General features: G+C 48.1%; 1 protein-coding gene across 2 annotated transcripts in view; it reads left to right on the top strand.

The window, feature by feature from the left end:
* The window catches only part of LOC138516905 (E3 ubiquitin-protein ligase TRIM39-like), a 146,002-nt gene that overhangs the window by 65,608 nt on the left and 56,327 nt on the right, over nt 1–24,067 (top strand). Inside the window, exons 4-5 of one of the 2 annotated variants that reach the window (XM_069632362.1) lie at nt 12,069–12,091; nt 17,713–19,652. In XM_069632362.1, coding sequence (XP_069488463.1) covers nt 12,069–12,091; nt 17,713–17,722 — 33 coding nt within the window. In that variant the 3' untranslated portion in view covers nt 17,723–19,652. Of the gene's footprint in view, nt 1–12,068; nt 12,092–17,712; nt 19,653–24,067 lie in introns of those variants that run through there. The other variant, XM_069632361.1, reaches the window with a different exon arrangement.

The raw sequence follows: 24,067 nt of genomic DNA, 5'->3' as shown, positions 1-24,067 counted from the left end.
ATGGCAGGGGTCCTAAGGCCCCTCCCTCACATTCTGCCCCTCCCTCACATTCTGCCTACCCAGACTTTCAGGCGCCTTTAAGGAGAGCTTCTGTGCAGAAGCCCAGGAAAAGATGGCAAACAAAGGGACCAAACCTGGTTTGGCGCGCAGGGTAAAACACGAGAAAGACTTTAACAAAAAGAAATGGTGACTAAACCCAGCCGGAGCCGAAATAAAATATATTTGGTCAAGCGGGTTTTTGTTCGAGGGGGGCGTGGCTAACCGCCATGTAAGCAGGATGCTTTCCACGCAGCTCTGTATGATGTGCCCTTGATTTTGCTGCGATACTGCGGTTTCGCTCCACCATTTCTGCTGAAACTCGCCACACCCGTGGCTAAGCGCCCACAGCACCTGCATACAAAGTTTGGGGTCGCTGCGACCTACCGGCACGAAGATATTCGGAGTTTGCCGAGATACGCTGGCACCAGAAAATGGCGCCTGCCTAGTGGGGGACGCTGTACACTGGAGCACAGCCACACGGCCCGTACAACAGACGGCTCTGGGGACTGGCGTGGCTTGCGGCGCCTGGGAGGCGAACTGAGCACTGGGCGAGAGGAGCGGAGCGGTCCCGTGCTGCGGTTCCTGAGCTCAAGTGCCCCCCCCTGAGCCCCGGGGGAGCCCCGGCACCGAGCGGCCAGAGACGCACCCCCAGAATCCAGCGGAGACAGAGGAGCGCGGGCGGCCCTGCTGAGCCCGCTCGCGAAGTAGGGGACTGTGCACCTGGGCTGCTGACGTGAGTGGAGGAACCTTGGAGGAGACCCAGCCCCGAGCGGCCTGAGATACGCTGCCGGAGCCTCTGCGGAGAAGGTGGAGCGCGAGCGGCCCCGCCGGGTCTGCTCGCGATCGGGGATCACAGCACCCGGAGCTGGAGCGCAACCTGGACGAAGTGAGAGGGAGCTGGCGCGGAGAGGTCCGCCAACTCGCCGAGCGAACACGGGGTAAGGAGATAGTGGGAGGGGGGGGTCCCAGCCGCCATCTCCAGCATTACACAGCGGATACGTGCCCCCCCCCCGCACACCCCCCGCATTAGCACCCCAGCTTGTGCCACCACACAACCACTGGGACCACGAACTGCACCCAGCACTGTAGGACGTGGATCCTGGGCACGCGCCAACATCTAGCCGCGCCCCGCGGCAACGACAGAACACCCGGCCCGGGGATGCCCTCACCGGGGAGACGTGCCCATCCTAAGTAGTGGCCTGATCTCGGACCAGCTAACAGCGGATCCACGGGTGCCGCTTCTACCCATGGCACGAGCGTACACGAGCCTAGGGGCACTGAGGCGAGCCTGACGCCCCCCTCCTGCACTGATGTTAAAAGGTGCTGCGCACATAGCCCTAAGGTGTCGCGCCAACATACTCTACTAGTTCCACCCACGGCACTGCACCGCGGTTTACCACGCAGTGGCCCGCCTGCCCAGTGAGAAATGTCAGCGAGAGGCAACAAGAGTAGACAGCGGCAAACAACCATGGAAACATACGCGGCCTGCGGCCCAGCCATTCTTGACACCTGCACCACCAATACGGCAGCTCAGCAGGAAGAGACCCAGGAACCAGCTAACTCACAGCTAATGGAAGCCATCAAGGCCCTACAGAGGACCATGGAGACTAAAATCGACGCTGTAGCAATTGACCTGAACCTGCTGCGACAGGATGTCCACACTATTGCAAGTCGAACGGAGGCGCTGGAGACCCAGGTCCGCGTGAACACGGAGGCGAAAACCCAGATACTCAGTGACGTGGACGCTCTAGTACAAAAGGTGAAAAACCTAGAAGACAGAGCTGATGAAGCTGAAGGGCGGGCACGCCGAAACAACGTTAGACTCCGCGGACTTCCCGAGGGTATTGAAGGGAGCGACCCCACAAATTATGTAGAGAACCTCCTACTACAGGAAATTGGGTCCGGAAAGCTGTCGCAAGGCTTTACCATTGAGCGTGCACACTGTTCCCTCACCAAACGGCCGCCCCCGGGGGCCCCACCCAGGCCTATAATAGCCAAGGTGCTCAATTACAGAGACAGGGAGGCGATCTCAAGATCGGGTGGCTGTATACAACGTGACTCAGCCAAAGTGGCCATATACCCGGACTACACATTCCAAGTCCAGATGGCGATGGCCCAATTTATTTCTACTAAGGCACGACTAAAAAGCGCAGGCCTACGCTACATGCTTCTCTACCTGGCCAGGCTAAAAGTGCTACACAACAGCAAAGCGCTACTGTTCGATACACCAGCGGAAGCCAGCGAGAGGATGGACAGAGAGCAGATCCCAGACATAGAACCCAGAGAGCGCAGCATCCCAGGTGACACAAGTCGCCCGGCGGTGGAGCTGGGCTCGCATGGAAATCGAGACGCACCGCACCGCAGCAACATTGATCTCCATAGGAGTTGCACGGGAGTCGGATAACTCCTCACAAGACAACAATCGAAGAGCTCCTTTTCCAACCCCCAGAAGAAGTTTGGGTGAATTACACCCACCCGTAGGGCACCTGGAGACCTTAGGTCAAATGGAGCGGAAACGGGAACGTCAGAACGAGGGAAACCTCGCTAGACTCGTTATGTTAAAGGGAAGTTCAAGTTTTTGGGAAGGGGAACCCAGACCTGGGGACCCCAGTTGGGAATTAGCGAGTACTCAGACCCAAGACCACCTAGAGCACCCAAAGTCGCTGGAACCCTTTACAGACATACCCAAGGCGCAAGCCCGGAACATCAGACCACCAATTTCCCATAGCTGACAAAATTAGAATCATGACATGGAATGTCGGAGGGATGAACAGCTACGTCAAACAGTGTAGAATTCACTCATTCTTGAAACGTAGCAAGGCGGAATTGCCTTCCTGCAGGAAACACACCTGAACGCTCCAAAGTTGGCGGCACTGGCCCGGATCTGGAGAGGAACGACGATAGGCACCACATTTTCCACATATGCCAGGGGTGTCCTTTTATGGATAGCCCCACCATCACTATAAACCTGATCCACACGAAAACAGACGACGAGGGAAGAATGGCCCTGTTACATGGCACCATTGAAGGGAAGGAGGTCTGCCGGATCAACTCGTATGCCCCCAACCATGATGCCACAGTTTTCTTCTGTTCCTTACACACTAGGCTGGGTGTACCTTGATATGGGGGGAGACCACAATTGCACCCTAGACCCTCGCATGGACAGGTCTGATAGTAAGCACTCCCGCCCCTCCCCGCCGGCTAAAATTGTGAAAGAACTGACACAACAGTTCGCACTAGTAGACCTCTGGCGAGAGCAACACCCTGAAGCGAGAGAATACTCATTTTACTCGCCCCCCGCACGCAGTGTATACTAGAATAGACTACTTACTCGTGAGCGAAGAACACCAGGCCTCATTTGAAAACACACAATATCAAGCCAGAGTGCTGTCTGACCATTCCCCACTCACAGCTACCTGGACAGTGCTAGCGCCCCTACCTCCTGCACCCACGTGGAGGCTCCGGAGTGAAGCTCTGCTGGATGGAGCCTTCAGCGAACAGATCTGCAGCAGCACGTTAGGCTACTGGCAGATTAATGAGGACAGTGTCCGACACATCCGCAGCGCATGGGAGGCGTACAAGGTAGTGATGAGGGGGGAGATGATAGCTGCCACAGGGGGTGCAGAGAAATCCATATCGACCCTGCTAGGTCGAGACGAAGGTGAGCTGAGAGAACTCGAAGCCGCGTCCTCACTGGACCCTGCCCACATAAAGAAGATTCTGGACCTCAAGCATGCCTGTCTAGTCCACTGGGAAAAACTGGGGAGACTTAGATACGCAAAACACATAGAGAGGAAGCACGCCATGGGTGACAAACCGGGGAAGCTACTAGCATGGCTCTATAAACGGCAAACCCCTAGGAAGCCCATCTGCCACATCCGTAGACCCGATGGAACATCAGCGCACACGCAGACTGAGATAAACTCGGTATTTAAGAAATACTACCAAGCACTTTACGCGGAGCCCCCACCAACTGCCGACACTGATATCGAGGACGTTCTAGATATTATCAGACTGCCCGTACTAGAAGGTCAGCTTACCGAGACCCTAGACGACCCCATCACCCCCGAAGAGGTCGTGGCCACTATCAGATCACTCCCCTCCGGGAAGACACCGGGCTCTGATGGAGTTCCCGGGGAGTTTTATAAAACCTATGAAGACACACTAGCCCCCTTATTGGCCCAAGTTTATAATGAAGCTTATAATGCGGGTACCCTGCCGGACACCATGCGCGAAGCTGTGATTATACCGCTCTTGAAACCGGGCAAAGAGGGGGACTACTGCAGCTCGTACAGGCCCTGTCCATGCTAAATGTAGATAAGATTTGGACGGCACTGTTGGCTAGGAGTTTGAGAAAAGTGATCCCGCTGCTGATCCATCAGGACCAGACGGGATATGTACCCGGGCGTTCCATCACAGAGAACTTGCGCAGGCTACACCACGTTATTCATAGCACACAGGGCAGGTCAAGCAAATGCGCAGTGGCGTCCCTAGAAGCCACTAAGGCATTTGATTCCGTTAGGTGGGACTGGCTTCACGCCACCATGGCCAAAATGGGAATAGGGCCGGCCTTGCGAAGATGGGTTAAGCTAATCTATACAGACCCCACAGCTAGAGTGCGCACTAATAGTACCTACTCCGAGAAATGGCTCCTCCACCGAGGCACGAGGCAGGGATGCCCCCTCTCCCACATGCTATACATCATAGCTGCTGAGCCTGTCGCTGCATACCTAAGACAAGAATATGAGCATGGGGGCATTGAGATAGACGGGGCAACCCACTTAGTCTCTATGTACGCTGACGATATTCTCCTTTACTTAAGTGACCCCGAACACTTACTGCCATACATACTCGAAACCTTAGAGGGGTTCCACAGAGTCACTGGGATCCAAATCAATCATGATCAATCCTGCCTCTGCCCCCTGGCGGCCCTGAGCGGGGTCAAAGTAGCGAGCCTCCCTAAACTGGCATTTAAGTGGGAGACCTCCTCCTTCAAATACCTAGGTGTCTCTATCCACCGAGACCCCAAGACCGAACACGCCCTGAACATGGCAAAAGCCAAAGACAGCCTTGAAAAAGCAATGAACCTCTGGAGCAAGCTACCGCTCTCAGTGGCCGGTAGAGCGGGACTACTCAAAATGGTGGCACTACCCCATCTCCTACAGTACTTCACAAACGTCCCATATTACATCCCTCAGCAATTCTTCAGAGAACTGAATAAGCTCTGTAGGAGATTCCTGTGGCTGAGGGACGGCACAGAGTAGCACTGGAGGTAATGCAGAGGCCCGACGACAAGGGAGACTTGAAAATCCCCAATCTTGAGCTATACTACCTAGCAGGCCAATTGAAGCATGTTATCCAATGGATGGCAGACGAAACAACAGACACCCGACTTCTACAGCCGGCGGTCTCCCAAGGGCTCCTTAGAGACCTTCTCTAGGCTACACCTAAAACAAAAGAGAACCACCCATACCTAATCAACCTTGGGATCCAGATATGGAAGCGAGCCTGCAGAGCCATGAATGCAAAAGACCCCTACTCACCTCAGATCCCGCTGGCAGCCACAATGACCGCCAGACCTGATGGCCCGACGATAATTAGGAATATATGGGAACCCTTTGGGATTGCCACCCTGGGCGATCTGGCGAGCGAACAGGGCATCCGGACATTCGAGGAGCCGCACGAAACCACGGGACTACCTACAGGTCAGTTCCTGTTGCATGGAGCCGTAGTAAGTGTCCTTAAAACAAGATGGCCTGAGGTTGACGACTTTGTAGCTGGGACAGAGGTCATGGAAAACATGCTGAACGCAGCTGAGGGTGGACATGAAACCTCAAGGATTTACGAGTCGCTGCTTGACGGCGCAACTAGACAAGACCTTAAGTGTAAAGGAAAATGGAGCAGGAATTGGGCCTACAGTTCGAGGACGAAGAATGGCAAGTCATGATACACTACCACAAGAAAGTGTCCAGAAACGCCCGATTACAACTTATACAATTCTACATCATTAACAGGGCCTACCTTACCCCAGAGGTTATCTCCAAATTTAAAGGTGCAGGAGTCACAGAATGCCCCAAATGCAGAGAACCCCGTGCTGGCATGACCCATATGTTCTGGGGTTGTCCAGCACTACAAACCTACTGGAAGCAAATAGAGACAAAGGCGATGGAAGCGGACATAACCTTGGACATACAGTCTCCAAAGGCATGCATACTGGGCAAATACAAGAAAAGCAAGAAAAACAAACCTCTCAACAAGATGAAAGATCTGATGTACATTCTGGCCAAAAGGCGCATCGCTATGGAGTGGAAGAGCCCTAGGATTCCAAGCGTAACACAGTGGTGGGAGGACCTCCGTAAATGGTCGACCGCGGAAACGGGGGCCTGGGAGAATGCCCAGCGGGAACAGAAACAGGACATTAGTGAAGACCTGCAGCAATGGGTGTCGCTGACAGTGACACTATTCCATCCCCGAGAGGGAATAATGAAGACGCAAGCAGTTCATAAGGGCTCTCCAGCGAAGACGAACAATAGGGAACGCGGGTTGGACCTGGGGTTGTGGGAGAGGTGGGAGGGGGGAGTGTTTTGGGAATGTTATGATGTTTTTGTTACGTTGCAATAAAACAATAAAATACATTTTAAAAAAAAGCGGGTTTATGTTCGAGGCTAATATAATAGCATAAAACAATACCATGGTTATATAAGATAACCGCAGTATGAAAAATAGGGTAGTAACCACTGCCACCAGCCAAGTCTTGATGAAAAGGGAGCGAAACAGTGCTCCAAGAGAAACAGACAAAAAGGGATAAGAATTAACCCTTTCCAATAATTCATGTAAGATGGGGTGTACTGGGTCTGTGGTTTAAAGAGACTACATAAAGTTAATGGTAACTTTACATGTTTCTGGGAGACAGTAGTCAGTCCCAGAAAAATTGAGTCCGTGGGAAGTCTAAAAGACAACCCTGTGTCACTGCACTGAAGGTGCTGTGTAACACACATAAAAATGATGCTCATGGAGTAGGTGAGGCTCCAGAGCCCAAGATCACACAAATGGTAGAAACACACACAGCAAATCACATGTAAGAGTGGGAAAAAGGCTCACACTCTTACCAGGTGAAATAAATAAACCCTAGAAATCCAGCAAAGCTGCAGAGGGACTCCTTAGGTAAGGGAAATCAGCCATTTATGAGAATTCTCCCTAAAACACACCATTCCTGGATAGCAGACAGACAGTCCGACATGAAAGAAGAAGAGGTGGCTGAAGAGAGCCTTGAAATGAGCTAAGTGTCATCCACATAGCACTGAATGTTGGGGCAGAGAGCGCAAATGCAGTGGGCATGAAGTGCCATGTATTGGTGGAACAGCCAGGGAAAACCACAGATAGATATAGAGATAGAGGAGAGGAAGGACCCAAGTTGGACCTGGGAGGGTCGATCGGAGAGGAAAGAAGTCAGCCAAGCCAGGACCTGATCAGTGATACACAGGTTATCACAGAGATGGTTGAGCAGGGTGGCATGGTTGACCGTGTCAAAGGCAGAACAGAGATCAAGTAATATGAGGACACAGGGGGTGTTGGAATCAAGGTTAGAGAGCAGGTCTTCACGGATGTTCAGGAGAGCAGTTTTCATACTTCTGGCAGCTCTAACCAGACTGATGGACAACCAACAGATTCAGTGTGACGATTGACCTGGGAGATGGGCACCTTTTCCAGGAGTTGTCCAGGAGAGGAGTGATGGAGATTGGGCAATAGTTAGCCGGGCAGGACGGGTCTGCAGAGGGTTTCTTAAGAAGCGGGTGCACAAGGGAGTGTTTTAGGGTGAGAGGGGAAGACTCCAGTGGCAAAGGAGTGGTGCATAGATCGGCCAGAGCAGGAGCACATTGACACCCTGGCTCCCTTCCCCTCTGCCAGTGGGTCTCCTGCAGAAACGTGAGATCTAGCTTCAGACATTTGAATTCATGGATAGTTAAAGATCTCTTGTGCAGGTAATGTAATCCTCTAACATTAAGGAACCCCAATGCCATAGTGTTCACAGTGCTAGCAATTTAGGGCCATGACCAAGCCGATGTAACTCTTCTTATCAATACTATGTAACCTATGGCCCAGTGCCTTAAATCCTGTATGTCTAAACATATGGGACAAACCCCATGCGGGCGCCTGGACTCCGGCGACATCCAAAGCATCGCTGAGCTAGACCGCCTTTTGCTGCCCCACCATCTGGCATACGATGATCAACTTGTCACCTCAGAGCCCCCCCCGCCCATTGAGCCCATTAACATTGCATTTTGGCAACTGCCTCACTTCCAACATCTGGAAAGGGCATGGGACCGGAAGATCCCTGGGACCCCAGCAAATAGTACACTGTGGTTCCCACCAGAGGAAGGCTGAAAAACAAGACGGATCCTCGGGACTGTGGGGGGAGACATCGGGCTTAGTTTCTTAAATTTGTCAAGTCCTCTGACTCGCCGTCTGTTGACAAAATCTTTTCTTTTCGGGGCTTCGCTCTGTGCCCCGCCCTCGGCTACGGGGTTAGGCGCCGGGGCCAAATCAACAAGGATCTCCTGTGTCACTTTGCCGATGTCGTCCTCAGTTATGAGGTTGTATTTAAAGCCCTCGAACTCAAAGGAGAGAGAGAGAAGGGGAAGTCCCGTCTGTAGAGCACTCTGTAGGGAGGTTACCCAACTCCTGGGTGGACGCCTACTTTGAGGAACCCCCAACCCCTGGGAGGGAGTTTCACCAGGGGGAATGCTAGAAGAAGGCAGTGGCTTGTGTTCAACTAGGCCAGGCTCAGAGACCTGTTGTGTGCCACTTACTGAGCAACCGTGGGAGGCACTATAACCTTCTTCTGGCCCTGTGTGTCCCTCTCATCCGAGCCAAAGCCAAGGGCGCCCCCAGACCTTAGATTCGGGTGAACAAGTGACGCTTATGTTAAGCCCCCAAAAAATCGAGGCCTTGGCCTCCTGTTGTAGGTGAGCAGGTGCGAGGCCAGCCGGTGGGTGGCCAGCAGGTGGTCTGGGAGACTCTCACCTCTCGGGTACCTAAAGAGCCTCAACTCACTGTGACTAAGGGTGGGGCTAGGGCAAAGCAGGTGTTCTCGGGACTGATTCCAGGAAGAGGGAGTGCCTACGGTCTGCGGGGAGGTGGGGGGGCGCAGATGGAGGGGGCCCAGTCCCGGCATGGTGCCAGCAGCACGCGTCCTCAGATAAGGTTGGGAGTAAGGGCTGCCACTCAGCATTTCAAAAAGCAATAGGTGGGGCGGGTGATCTCCCTGGCGGCAGGGATGCTTTTCACTGAGGAGCGGGGTCTGCAGTATCTGCACAGTGTGTCTCTCCTTCTCCTGTGACCATGGGAGAGTTGAACGAGCTCGGCGGCGCTCTGCTTCCAGCTGGGGTGGGGCCCCCACTGCCTCTGCCTCGCTCATCCTCCTCTTGGCCTCTGGGTGCGTACTACCCCAGGAGGGCGGGGGCAGAGGGCCTCAAGTGCTGGGCAGCCAAGGGCATCAAAAGCCCCCACCACGGCGGTCACGCCGTCAAGGCCTCTGCGCTCTGCCGTGAGCTGCCTGGAACCCGGAAGCGACTCGGAGGCGGAGTTCACACACTGTGGCCATCGGGGAGAGTTATTTCTGGATTGTACTTCACCAAGTCTGTTAGCTTTGAGATTGCTATGGGCTTGGGGCTGTCATGTCCTCTATAAAGAATCCTTATATAACATAGCACATCACATGATGGCAGACCGTTCTAGCTAAGATAGAAAGAGTGGGGGAATGGAGATACTGTAGAGAAGACAACCGTGATATGAGCGCTGGTATGTGATGATAACATCAAATTTATGGGATTGCAACATGAACAGAGAACACAAACTAAGACAAATGGCTAGATTAATTTGCTGATTCCGACAGTTGTATAAGGGACTTCACTCCTATCACGAAATGAACGTCTTCCTTAAGTATCATTCATTTTGTTTTGGATATTCATGTATTTAGTTAATGGCCATTTTGGTAATCCATAAATACTTCACTGTAGATTGGATGACGCACATTTTTATCATTAAGCATGGAATCATTGGTCAATATACCCCGAGATGGCATTATGTTGTTTGTGTCCTCGCTTGGGCCTGGAACTGTGGGTCCAGGGACATTACCTGAAGTGGTAATGCCCCTCCTGCTCGGGGATTATTGCTTAAATAATATATGGCAATATTATTTTCAATTGTGGAGTTATCAAGATGTGGCATTAAGCATCTTGAATACCAATGGCCTCTCAAACTGAACAAATGTTTAGACCATTCCACCCTTGATTAAAATACCTTCAGAAGATTAAGAAAGAAGATACAAATTGTTGGTGAGCTCCAGACTGTTTTTATAGATTTATTAACCTGATTCATGATGAGCAATTTATTTGGCTGGAGGAAAGAAGATCAACATCCAGGACTATGAATGGAAAAATTCAAACTAGAGGACGTTTTACATATTGGTTTATACGTTTTTATTATGATAACTAATAATCTATTTTCTCTCATTATAATTACAACTTAGCATTGAGAAAGCTCAGAGTATGAAGTGCTTACGCTTACACATATAAAGTGTAGGCAATCCATGAACTACAGCCATTTGTTGGGAAGATGTAAAACCTACTAATTGTTGTAATAAACCAGTGGAAGTCTAAACATTATAAATCAAGAATTGTAACCCTTCTTTTTGGATAATGCTCATTTATCACATTCTGCATCTTTTGAATTCTGCTGTATAAACAGGAATAATTAGGAAATGTTGCTGGTCAATGCTCACAGAATGTATATTTCATTCACTGGTATTGTCTGGGAAGCAAACACAGCAATTGAGTACTCTTTTCCTATTGTAAAAAAGCCTAATGAGCCTGACACATGCAAATCAAGCTTTCCTAAAGTCAAGAGCAATAAATAATTTGCAAACAATCTTCACCCAGGATGCTGCCACTACCTGATGCAATCAGACGGCATGATGCCACAGTGTGTGTGGCCAGTTCATCCCCTTCATCTGTATAGACGTGGGGCCTGATTACGAGTTTGGGGCTATTGCAACCAGTCCTTCCCCCGTTTCTGCATGACTTCGAGGCAGGTTATTCCACATTTTAGGGTCCCATAGGACTCCCGAGTGGTCCAGTAATTAGTACATGTGGTAATACGGCACGCAGTAATGCTGCATGCACTACTGGGTTTGTGTGGTGATAAATCGACCACACACACGACTCCCTAGAAAATGAGTTAAAAAAATTAAACTCATTATTGGGCGATCAGTTAAACACCCAGTAACTACAATAAGTTGATTGTTTACCACTCTTACCAACTTGTAATCACCCCCCCTTCCCGGCCCCCGTAAACCAAAGTAGGTGCTGTGTGTATATAACCCAGGGCTCTGAAGAGGACCTAAGCAGGCAAAGCCAGTGCTATTTAAAAGTCACAGACTTCTCATCTCTTCACTCTCACTTATACAGGTCCAGCTATTAGCCCGAGTTTAATATGCTTAATTCCATTTCCTTATTTACCGAATGAGTCATTTCTGGCTTCCATCCGTGATGGATGGAGTGCAGCAAACATGTATGGTTGTAAGGTCCCCCTTTGACACCGTTGTTGATTTTCAACTGAGCCGTACACCAGATTGGAGTTTTTCTAGATGGTGCCCATGTCTGCTCCTGTGTTCAGTGTCTGTCAATTCATTTATGACTGAACCTCTGCCAGTTGTGAGAAACCAAAGGGTCCACTTGCTAGTCCCCGGGGATCTCTCTCTCAGGTGGTCAGGGCATGGCTGTCGCCTTTGGATCCAGACCCTGGGCGTGGACCAGTGCGGGAGGATCACTTGGGTGAGGGATCTTCTGGGAGTGGGGAGAGGCAACCAGTGGTGAGACGTGGTATCCCCCCCTCCTTTCCCATGCCCATACCACATCCTATTTTTCTTAAACTTGTAGCTCTTTTGTCAGTGTCATACTTGTGATACCATGCCTCCCTGACACAGTGTTTACTTGGTACTGATTAACCCTATCCTTTCTGTTTTGCAGGATGTCCGAAGCACCCTGGACAGGTACGTCTGTTTTATTTTTGATGATTGTTAACCCCAGTGGAACATTTTACAGGAGATTTTTACATTTGAGCTAAGAGTTGATGCCGAGTCAGGATTTTCCTGTAGACTGGTGCACAGTCTGAGATAATTGGGGGCGAGGAATTCAGCTACCCAACCAACAGCAATATCCCTATAACCAATGAATGCCTTTTTTCACAGTGTGTATGATGCAGTCGTTCATACACAGTGCCATTAACTTATTTTCATTCTTCATTCGTAGAAGACAATTCACACAGAAGCCCTCAAAATACCAATGAAAAGTTACTAAAACTTATTTGGGAATCTAAATGTTATACTAATGGATTCCATCCTCTCAAGGACCCCTCGTCTGTAATATTCTGTCTTCAGTGCAGTTGTTCTTCAAAAACATTTCCACCACCAGATGCTGTTTGTTGGCTCCACTAGATGCCTCTATGGGGCGGATATGATGTCTGAGCCAGAGAGGAGGACCGAAGTGGACTGATTCCCTAACTGTGAAAATGACAGTTCCGGCGGTACCATTTCCCTTCCAAACTTCCCCCTCAGAGGAATGGGCGGTATTTAGACTGAACATTGCTTTGGCCATGGCACACACGGGCGCACTGCGGTTGGATGAGCCGGCAGGGGCCCCTCACTAGATTGCAACCACACACCACAACCCATGCCCCAAAGTTTGCCATCCCAGGCCCTACGATTTATCGGGGGCTGTAGAGAAATCCCTTGATACTCACCAAGAAAAAATGCAACCCATTAGGGAAAAAGGCCCAGCACACCTCTTGCAAGGAAAACAGTTTTTTATTTCCACAAAAATAGAAATGCACCAGCAAAGCCTCTGCAGGTGTGGAACGTTCTGCCAAAATCATCACAAGCAATACTTTAAAAATGAATACTGCATCATCAATGATATAGTTACATACAGTATAAATCTGAGTGGCTGGTTGGTGTGACCCTATACATAGGCTACCTGATCCATAAGGGATACCAGGCAATTGGTCCCAGCCCCATCTTCTTCCACGTGGGCTTCTCACTTTTTGCATCATCAGGCAGGAGGCTACAACTGCTTGCTCGTTAGGAGAAGAAAAACAATACAATCTCTCTCTCTCGAAGGTAGTGTGCATCTGGTACTGCAGACAAGGGCTAAGAGGATACTTTGAGGTCACCCTAACCCGATTCCTGACACTTTGGAACCATTCCAAAGCTTCCCACCCTCGGTTTAGGTTGTTTTGCTCCTCCCGGCACCCGTCACATGACCCATGGTGAAGGCAGCCTGTTGCTGCTTTCTGATCTTTTCTGATCGATTGGGAGGTCTAACAGCTTTTTGGTCAGTGGTCTGGGATCGACTGGTACCTTGGAATGCTAGGGTCCTTGGATGGGGGCAGCTTGGGGCTATTACTTAGAGCTGGGACGGGGAGGTGATCAGAAGCTCATGCCCTACTTCTCGTGAGATCGATTTTCGCATGAAGCTCTCAACCCCCTTGTGACCTTGCATGGCGCATTATTCCTTGGACACGAAATGCTGGCAACATGAGACAATGAAGGGTCTATGCAGCTATGGCCTTTCTCCCCAGTGCCTGTGATATAACCTATTTTACACTCATTCCCATGTTTGTGGCCTGGGCCTGCAGCCCTTGCTGTAGCGCAGCGTTGGGTCTCGATTTCAATATGGCTGCTATTACCTAAGATGGCATCTGATTCCCAGTGTGTTCTTAACCCACACCCTGCACTACCCTACCCAAACAATAGCCTCTGCTACCACCCGTACCTTTGTCGAGCCCCTATTGGACACTACAGGCCTTTGCCTCATTCGAAACCGCTTGCGGGTATGGGACGATCGTCCCCCTTCCCAACATTTCCCACTTTCGTTAATACTACATTCATAAATGCCCATATGAGATTTTGGTCCGCCTTCTCCATTCGTTCCCGTTCCAACATCTCTGCTTCCAAGTATGGCGGTAATCCTTCCTTTGGAACCCATGCTCTACATTCGGACCGTAAACATTCCCCCTGATTTTGCATATTGCTCAGGGGTACACGTCATATATATACATCCCCAGTTCCCCAGCTAAATCTACTCTGTGTTCTACATACTTTTCAGGATCTGGTGGGGGAATTGTGGTGTTGCCGGAGGGTGAACACGTTGCTCTATTGCAACCATGCGTGGTTTGTTTGGTTCATCACTTTGGACTGCACCATCTTTTGTACCGCGCGGTGCACCCTGTACCCCAATTGAGACCATCATCATAGCGCTGCTGGGCACGGATTTGGCACAGCATCTGAGCACCAGCGGGCAGGTACAGAAGATCACCAAAACAAACATGATCACAGGAAACCAGAAGCTTCACAATCACCCCATAAAGGATGGTGCCCAGGAAAAAATGTTGTTGAACAGTTACTCCTCTGTATACCAGCTTCTGTTTGCATGGGAGTGCCCAGTGTATGCAGGGCCCCTATTATATTAGTGAGGTGGCCATTGTCTGCATCGTTAGGAGGTACATAGGAGCAACAGGAATCTGCAATTTTTCGACAAACCCCTCCTTCCACGGCCGTGAGTAGGGCCAGCACATAACAGTTCTGCAACGTCATCTCCCGGATTGCACACATCTCCATCTTGATCGCGTTTAGGCCTTGTTCAGTATCATTGGCCAACTGGATCACTTCCCAGTGTACGATCTAAACCCATTTGGTGTTTGCAGCGGTTTGCACTCCAGGTAACAGCAATGATCCTTGCTGTATTATCGATACTGATCTGGTATTTCTTTGAGAAACTGTGAGGAATCTTGGGACAAATAATTGGACCTTCTTTCTCCACAATTTTTCCTTTCTCTTTCTTTGGCAGTATGCAGAATATAGGCCATACAGCTCATTGTCGTTACTTGCCATCTGCCTGCTACAAACTTCACGCCTTACAGCTTTAGGTTCTGTGTTTGGAAGCATTGCACACTTTGGGGGTTTTGGGAACATTGCAGTGGATCAGGATCCATTAGTATCACGCTTTGTGCCTGGAAAGTGCTTCGCAGTCGGCACAACGGCACATGGAGTAAACATTGAGCCTCTAATACCTTGGGGTCTCCCGACGAGTTTGGTATCTTGGAACAAACATAACCGCTTCCATTAGCCTTCTTTTTCCCCACTGAGCTCATGTCTGCCTACCAACTATCACTAAACTCTGGATGGGGCACATCTTCTATGTGTATCTAACCCAAGTCCTTGGTACTGATCGTACTTGGCCCTTCTAACTTGTTTTTTAAAACATTTCGAACCAATACCATGTGAAACACTAGGAGAGAAACTAACAGTTGCAGTATGTCAGAAAACAGATTAGGAAATATTGACACCATTAATACATTTGCAAACTTTTCCATGTATTGCTGGATGACATACATTATATGTAGTTGCATTAGGCTTTTTATCAAGGTCCGCGTCTGCAGTGTTATTCATTTCAGTAATTTTGCTTGATAAAGATATATTTGCAGCATCCTTGTATTCTAACGAACCATTAGCTAAGGAACCACTAGTAATGTTTGCATGTTTTATCCCTCTGTTGTGGTTTATTACGCGGTCACACTCCACTCAGGGAATTCCTTTCCTCCCAATCAAGGTGGCGCATAACAAATCACAATGATTTTGATTCAGGCTCTATTTGGTAAGGCCTCCAACCCATCTCGCACCCAACCCCAACAAATACCCGGTGCCACAATAGACTAGGAACCAGGCCGGTGTGTAGTAAGAATATTTATTTATTATTTTTTTTAAACCAAATTTGACAAACGGACTAACATCAGCCCCCAATGCTGTGGCAACACAAGAACAAACATGACTTCTGCAATGGCACCAACAGAGATATGCAGTCACAATTTCCTGCAACTTTCTTTTCAAATCAGCCACTAATACAAGTCCTCCTGCCATTTTAGTTTGTTGCCATCTGCCTGCTACAAACTTCACGCCTTCCAGCTTTAGGTTCCGTGTTTGGAAGCACTGCACACTTTGGGGGTTTTAGGCACATTGCAGTGGATCGGGATGCATTAGTATCACGAAAGATGCACAGTGATTGGTGATTTGGTTATAATACCTTTTTCTCCCAGCAACCTCCACCCTCCAAACATCAATTAGATCTACCCCTCTGAATTGAAGGCAAGTGGCAGAGAGTGGGAACACAATGGGAAAATCGTTTTGGGATTCTGATGAATATGCACTCTTTGGAAAAAGGGATTCAATGGGAAACATCGTTTTTTCACTTATCAGCACACATGCAATATGTGAGCAAGAAAAGCAATGGGAACATTTGTTTTTCCACACCTAAAAAGAACAGGTAAAGCTTTGTGGTTGGGGTCGGAGCAGAATGGGAACAAAGGGGACATTTTGTATACCCCACCACACATGCAAAGGAAATACAAGGCTTCACACTTTGATTTAAAAAGAAAGGGATCAATGGGGAATTTTGTTTTGCACCCCGTACATTCACTTGGAAACAGGGTTTTGGGATTAATTCTTTTGGCAAATGTTTGTCTATACTGGCTCAAAACACACTGGGAGGAAATTGTTAGTTTCGTATGCTAACAAAACACATCCCTTGATTTCTATAGGGAAATTAATTGATTTAAATATGCTAAGGCTCTACACAGACAAACATGATATTTTACTTTTGGGAAATACTAGAACACTACTTGAGATAAATGCAGGGCCTACACAATCTATCTCTTTGAGGATAGTTGTACTTACATGAGAGGACTTGTAATGGACATCAGGGAACAGCAGGGCACCTCTGGGACAGCAAGGGTGTCAGTCAAGGATATTCCCCTCTGGCTACTCCAAGTGGTCCCAGTCAGCTTCTGTCTCCTTGTCCCTGTCTCCAATGCAAGATTTGCGGCCTCTCTGCAGGAATAAGTGCAAAAAGCCCACTTCTGATGCAAACTGGTTTACTTATAGGGCAAATGACATCACAAACTTGACATGATTCCCGCAAAATGGATTGGTTGGTTTTCTCTACCCACCTGTGTGCTAATAGGACAAGGAGATGAGGGTATGAGTTAGGAAAGCTCTGGGAGGAGAAAGCTTTGTCATCCCAAACTGACATGTGGGCTTGACATGTTCAAACTGTCAATATGGCAAGTACCAACATTTTTCAAATCTTTACATGTATGGCTATATTTTTAAGAACTGCATTTTGATGCAAATCAGATTATGCTAATATGCTGCCCTTTTCATGCAATAACATGTATTTTTCTGTTAACTAAACTCCAGCCTCACCTTTTATTCTCTTTAAGTTTCATTTCCCCTTAAGCATGTGGTCAGCCCGAGGCCGGCTCATGCTTCTTCACCTTCCCCTTCTTGGCCTTGTAATGGCCCTGGCTGCAACTCTAATGTACATTTTATGGAAGGTCACTTCTACTGAAAGAACAGGCATTGATGTTTGACAACCAGGCCCCCCTCTCCAGGACTAGCAGAGGAAAGGTCTTGGAGGTTAAGTTTCATTTTCAGGAAAAATGCCCAGCTGCATGTAAAATTCTGCAAGAAATTGATTTTAAACTCACACACTTAACATGACATTTTGTAAGGCACCTGGGCCTTATATCCATGTGTAATATATGTCTTTAATCCCACAGTTGGAAATGACATGAGTACAATTCTGGATTGTCCAATATGCTTCATCCTTCTGGGATTCTCTTTGCAAGATCTTGGCCATCAAAAGAGCAATGTCCTCAGGCTACCATCCCAGACCAACGGAAACTGAAAAACTCAATGGTACCATAGAACAGTACCTATGTTTTAAACACTTCAAGCAAGACAATTGGGTAAACCTTCTGCCGACGTCTGAATTCTCCTACAACAGCTCCTTACATACCTCCACTAAACATTCTTCTGCACATATGGCCTGCATCCTTGCATGCTACCCACTCTGTATGCCCTTCCTCCAAGATCACATCTATTGATGCTTTGCTATCAGACATTACCAACACACACAGGATTGCCTATATGAGTCTAGAGGAAAGCAAGAAAAGAAGCACGTTCCAATCAGATGTCCATCGCAGAGAAGTGCCGGGCTGAGAAGCAGGGTCGAAGGTCTGGTTATCAGCCAAGTTTCGGCCCAGATGGGTCCATCCATCAAAGCTTTCTCCTCGTTATTACAGATTGTCTGAGATCATAGCAAAGATCAACCCAGTAGCATTCAAGCTCAAGCTACCAAAGTCACTCTGCTGGCTACACCCTGTTTTCCATGCGTCTCTTCTTCGATCTTGGGAACCAGATCCCTACACGTGACCATGTACAGGACGACGTACTCAGGACATTCCTGACCCCCAGGAATATGAGGTTTCTAAAATCTTTGATTCTCAGTACCGCAAGGGAAGGTTGGAATATCTAGTGAGGTGGAAGGGTTACCTGCTTTCTGAAAATTTGTGGGAACCCCACACTTCCATCAAGGCCCCTCGGTTGATCCAGTGGTTTCACAGACTCCATCCAGAGACGGCAGGTAACCCCAGGCATCAAAGGGGGCATACTGTCACAATGTTTCTTCCGTGGTGGCTTTCGGCTAGATGGAAGGTCCGCCGTTATTGAGCCATCACGCAACTTCGTTATGCAGAGTTGCAGTCTAGTGGTTTTCCAACATGACCACCGCTGGGGGGAGTTAAATCACTCTGGCGTCTTCAACGCAATGAGTTTCCTCTTGTTGGTAAATGCTAGTACTTGCTCTCTGCTTGTGCCATTATGAGTTTCCTCTTGTTGGTAAATGCTAGTACTTGCTTTCTGCTTGTGCCGTTTGTTTCTTGCTTCTTAGCTCTCTGCTTTGTGTACCCCCTCGCTCCCCTGTCACTTTGTGAGGGAGGAGCGAGGGGGCACACAAAGCACACCCCCTTGAGTGCTGTGCTGGGTTCCTGATGGCTTCCCCCCTGCCTCGTTGAGCTCACCTGGATCTCCTTTGACTTGTTGCGCTTCCTGAGTGGCTCCTATGTGACTTGCTACTCATTCCTGTTGGTTTTCCCCCCCCTGGCTAGCTGGGCTCTCTGTTGGGTTTCCCCATGGCTCTCTGGACAGCTCTATTACTTTATTCCTTGTTGCCTGTGGGTCACATACCTTTCTCTCACATGCCTCTCTGCCTCCAGACTTTATCCTCCGTCACTAGATTGTTTCTGTTTCATATCGGATCATCTACTCACCTCAGCTACCTGGAGTTGCTCTCAAGGACAGTCTTTGGAATCTCTGCTCACCAAATCCTCCTGAGGTTTATTTTTGCCTTACCAGCCTTTATCCAGACAGACATAGTGGCTTCCCTCTGCAACAGACCTTATCTCTTCAAGGAAAGAAAGACTACCAAGAAGGAGAAGAAAGGAAGGAAGGCCCTGGAGGAAGATTCCACCAGTCAGAGGAAATTGGGTCAGGAGAATGGGATTACTTCTGATTCCAAAGCAAATTGGTGTCCAGTGGTTTTATATGGCCTGTGTCTTTCTCTATACAGTTAATATATTGTGGTGTAGTAAGTAGTGCCTGCCCTGCTTTTGGTATCTATGTATTATAATAAGCTACAACATGTATTCTTTCTTCACCGTCTACCATTTTGTTTATTCTGATGTAATTGTCATCCTGCACCACCTCCTCTCCGCTGAACCGACTGTATCCAAGCAGTCTTTCTCTGGTACATTCCTCTAGTGAGGCATAAGGCAACATTAATCTTGCATTGTATTTGTCTGGTGGTACTTCTTGCAGAACAAAAGGTTGGGGTGGTCCTGTAGTGTGAGGAATTAAAGAGCACACATAGCATGTTTCATCTACACTCTTTCTTCCCACCATTCACATGTGTTCATACCCCACATTATATGTGTAGGTACAAGGGTCAATCAAAATGCTTTTATAGGATGATGCTTTGTCAGAAATAGGTTTTTGTTCTCATTTTAAACATGCTATCATTTCCAAAAACAAACACTACCATTCACAATAGTCCATTTTAATCTAAACAATAAGAAGAGAAACGATAAAAACAAAAGAAACATAACCTAATAAAATGCAATCTTCTATTTGTGATTCTCTCTCCTGACATTTTAACCTGTGATGTGGAACAGAGACTGTCCTTCGCAAAAGAAACACATTGAGGCAAAGAACATTATTTTAACATCACCAGAACTTTCCTCTGGCTGCACCTTGCCTTTTTATTTTTTTTTTCTGGGAGGAGAGTTGGTGCTTTTGTCCAACCGGACATCCGTCACATGCAACCATGAATTACAGCCAGCCACTTTGACGGTGGTCGGTGTGGGATATGTGACCACAATACGACCGAGGAACCTCCGGTCCCTCCATTTATGGGTAAAGTTTCTAACCAAGACCTGATCACCAGGATACAATTGTGAAGGGTGCAACAATGTCTCTTCTTATGCTGTTGGTTGATCAATAGAACCCGGCCTTTGTCGACGGGTCCCCATCTGCATGGAGATCAACTTTAATGAGTTAGTAAGTTCTTTAAGGTACTCCTGAGATTCACTTCCATAACCTCTTCCGAGCTATGCCCATCACAGTTAATACGTGCAACAGCAAGCAGCGTTAACTTTCTTCTGCCCTTCACCACCTCATGTGCGGTAAGGTGATGGGCAGAACCAAGCTGATAGTGCAATGCAAATTGTGCAAGCGGCAAACAATAAAAATAGTTCTTATCAAGCATGCAACAAAGCCTAGCAGTGCATTCGTTAAGCAGGCCATTAAGGTGTTCCCCCAAAGCAGTTAGCTTGAGGGTAGTAAGTTGAGCAAAGTGTATGCTTTATACCCAACAGAAACGTCACTTCCTTAAAGAAGTTGCTGAACAAATGTAGCCCATCGTCAGACCGCAACACCTCACAAATGCCCCATCGTGTGAACACCTCTCAAACGAGGGATGTTGCTGCTGATTTGGGATGAGGATGGATGCATGGGCCAGCCTTAATCCAACGTGAAAATGGACACAACAACATGGACAAATAGTGATCATTGTTGCACCGGTTACACATGTCCATATATTCAATGTGAAGATGTCTAAACGGCAGTGAAAGGAAAGGCAATGCTGCCTTTATTGTTGGCAAATCACACAATTAGTGATGAACTCTGCCACGTCCTTGCACATTTGGCCAAAACCATTACGTTTGAATTTCCGCTGCAATACTTTGGTTACGTGCGCAGGGTAGTGTAGTAGTTCAAGAGCCAGTTGTAGTAATTCTTTAAGCATAACAGGCTTTCCTGAAAAACGTTTTTCTCCAGATTAGGTCAGTGGGGGATAAAGAGCACCCCCTTTTTGTCCATACTGTAATTAACTCATGGTGGCAACAGTAAAGACAGACACAAGTGATCACAGTTCAAGGGTGTTTATTAAACTGTATAGGTATGTTGGAAAAACACCTAATCTAAACCTAAATCTAAGATAGGAGAAAGCTTCGACCATCAAACAATAATAAAGCAGTTCGAGTGGCGTATTTTCAAAATAAAAGGGCCTATACTAAAAATCCTATTGCCAATCCTTAACGCTAAATACAAAATGAAGTGTAGGATAATGCTCATGAGAAAGAAGGAATTGTTCACAAATAGTCGCATTCTCCCTTCCCTGCGTTTTCAGCATGGGACAAGGTAGAATTCTGGAGCATAGCACACACATGAGCTATCTCAGCACGAGCCAACAGTGGCGCTCTCAGCAATCTGGCCTTTTGGTGTTTAAGTCTAAGTCTCTTTTCTACAAAAAATATCTTGCCTACAAGGACTTGATGGGTTTCAAAATAATAAACAAGTAATTTTCTGTATACACAGCGGGTGACATTTCACCCCTGCATCCCCCTCTTCTGGGCTCAGATCTACAAAAAGTGTGTAATTATATCAGGACCTTCGGTAGCTATGTTTTCTTGTTTCTGAGTGCCTGATAGGTTCACTATACCAAATAAAAGTTGAACAAAGGGTATTTTCTGGTTGCAATTTGGGTGATGCTTCCTCATCCTGGGTTCACCCTCTTCCGAGCTCTGACCCCTCTTGAATGTCAGCCTCCCTCCATCAGGTTTATTCTGGCTTGGTGGTGATTTTCCACCCCTGGGTGCCCCTCTTACGGTCTCAGACCCTTCTCACTCTTTCGCCTGCCTTAGCCAGGTCCACAACGGCTTCTCAAAATGATTTTATCTTTGACATTCACAAATCTTAATGTCCTTTTAAACAGTTCACTGCGGACATCCCTCTGCCGGGTTCACTCATGTCAACAAACTGTATATCGGGACTTTAGACTTCGCCTCTTGTTTATTGGCATCCCTTCTTCAGGTTCACTCTTGCCATCTTTTCCAATCGCACATTTTCTCAATCTGTTCCGCTGATGCGGGACTCACGTCCCTTAGCTTCACAATCATCTGTCGGTCAAAGAGTTTCGACTGTACAGAGGATGTTACTAGATCCCTGTATGACCACTTAGACCCCTTTCTTGCCTTTCCCAAGGCCTTACGGTAACAGCATGTTCAACAATCGGGTAATTGCCCAGAGTTTCCTGAGTGCACACCCACGTGGTGCCAGACTCCTCTGTTGCTGGTTTTACCGCTTCTAGTATCAACAGTTCTTTGTATTCTTTCACAATTCAATTAGCTGTTTGCTATTTTCGTTCAACAGTTCGGTTTCGTGTCGGTTCTCCGCTCGGCTCACTGACTGTGGTGAACATTTTGGCTTTTCTTCTCTCTGGAGTCAAGGTTGATACCACGGAGACAAGCGTCTCTGCCCGCCTTGGTTATCAGCAGACAAGGGCCCCGTGTACTATTGACATTTGCTGCAACACATGCTGGCTATTTTTCATGTTTTTATGATTCCTTCTGCAGAGGTTTCACGGATCTTGATCAGAAAGTGCAAGGTTGCTTCTCCCCATGTCATCCTCCCGGTTTGCGCTGTCTTTTTCCTCCTCTTGAACTGCCGTGCTGAGTTAGCTCTCTCATTGTGCTGTCTGCCTTGCTCGTCTTGTGCTCTCATGCTCCACCTTTTATCCCTGTGGGGAAGGCAAAGGGCTGTCCAGTGTGTGCAGTTTTGGTCAATTGCCTGACTTTGCCTGAGCCTTGTGTTGGGACATGTCAGGTAAATGGCTTGGGTGTTAGTCTGTCGTCCTTCGTGATATGCGAAAGTGTTCGCGTCAGAAAAGGGGGGCAGTAGAGTGCTTGTTTGTTTATCCTACGTGGTAAGTTGGGGGGAAAAGGTGTCATAAGAAAGGGGATACCGCGTCTCACCCATCTGTGTTGCACTTCCACTCCCCAAGGGCCCCCATCCAGATAATCCTCCCTCACTGGTCCACCCACAGGAACTGGATCTAATAGCAATGGTCATATCCTGGCCAGCTGGATGACAGATCCCCGGGGACCAGTCAGGGAGACACCTTCAGGTTTCTCACAATACATCCCTCTCTTCCTGTGGACTGCAGTTCTGTAGTTCTATTATTTGGGCCACAGATGAACAAAATGGATTGGTAAGATGCACCTATTCCCATGCCATATATGTAAACTTGGGGACCTATGGTAAATATACGCTGCTTCTTTGACTGCAGTGTCTGCTATGTCATTTCCCCAGAAAATTAAATCTGTGGCGTTAGTATTGGTGGTATACTTTACGATCAATCTAGATAATAGTTCTGCATGTTGGTGGACCAGTGTACCATCACTCTTTAAAATCCTCTCCTCTTCAATCCTTTCCAACCTCGAATGCACTGTTGATGTAACATATGCAGAATCGGAGTAAATGGTGGCACAACTCCCTTTTATCATTTCTACCGATGTTATTAATGCTACAAGTTCCACAGCCTGAGTGGAACAATGAGGTGACGTCTTGTCTTTGAAACTACTTTGAACTCTCCTTCCTCATATTGTACCACTGCCGCTCCCGTATCTCTGTGTCTCGTGTGCTGATTGATAGTTGATGGCCCTTCAATGAAAAGTATCTCTTCTTCCTCTGAAGCATTTTCTTTAATGAGGTGGAGTTCCTCCAGCCCTTCCTGGAATG

Source organism: Ambystoma mexicanum, chromosome 6q, assembly GCF_040938575.1.
Source record: "Ambystoma mexicanum isolate Mex_15411 chromosome 6q, UKY_AmexF1_1, whole genome shotgun sequence".
Taxonomy (NCBI): Eukaryota; Metazoa; Chordata; class Amphibia; order Caudata; family Ambystomatidae; genus Ambystoma; species Ambystoma mexicanum.
The sequence above is the reverse complement of the archived record's forward strand: the minus strand, read 5'-3'. Positions and strand labels throughout refer to the sequence as shown.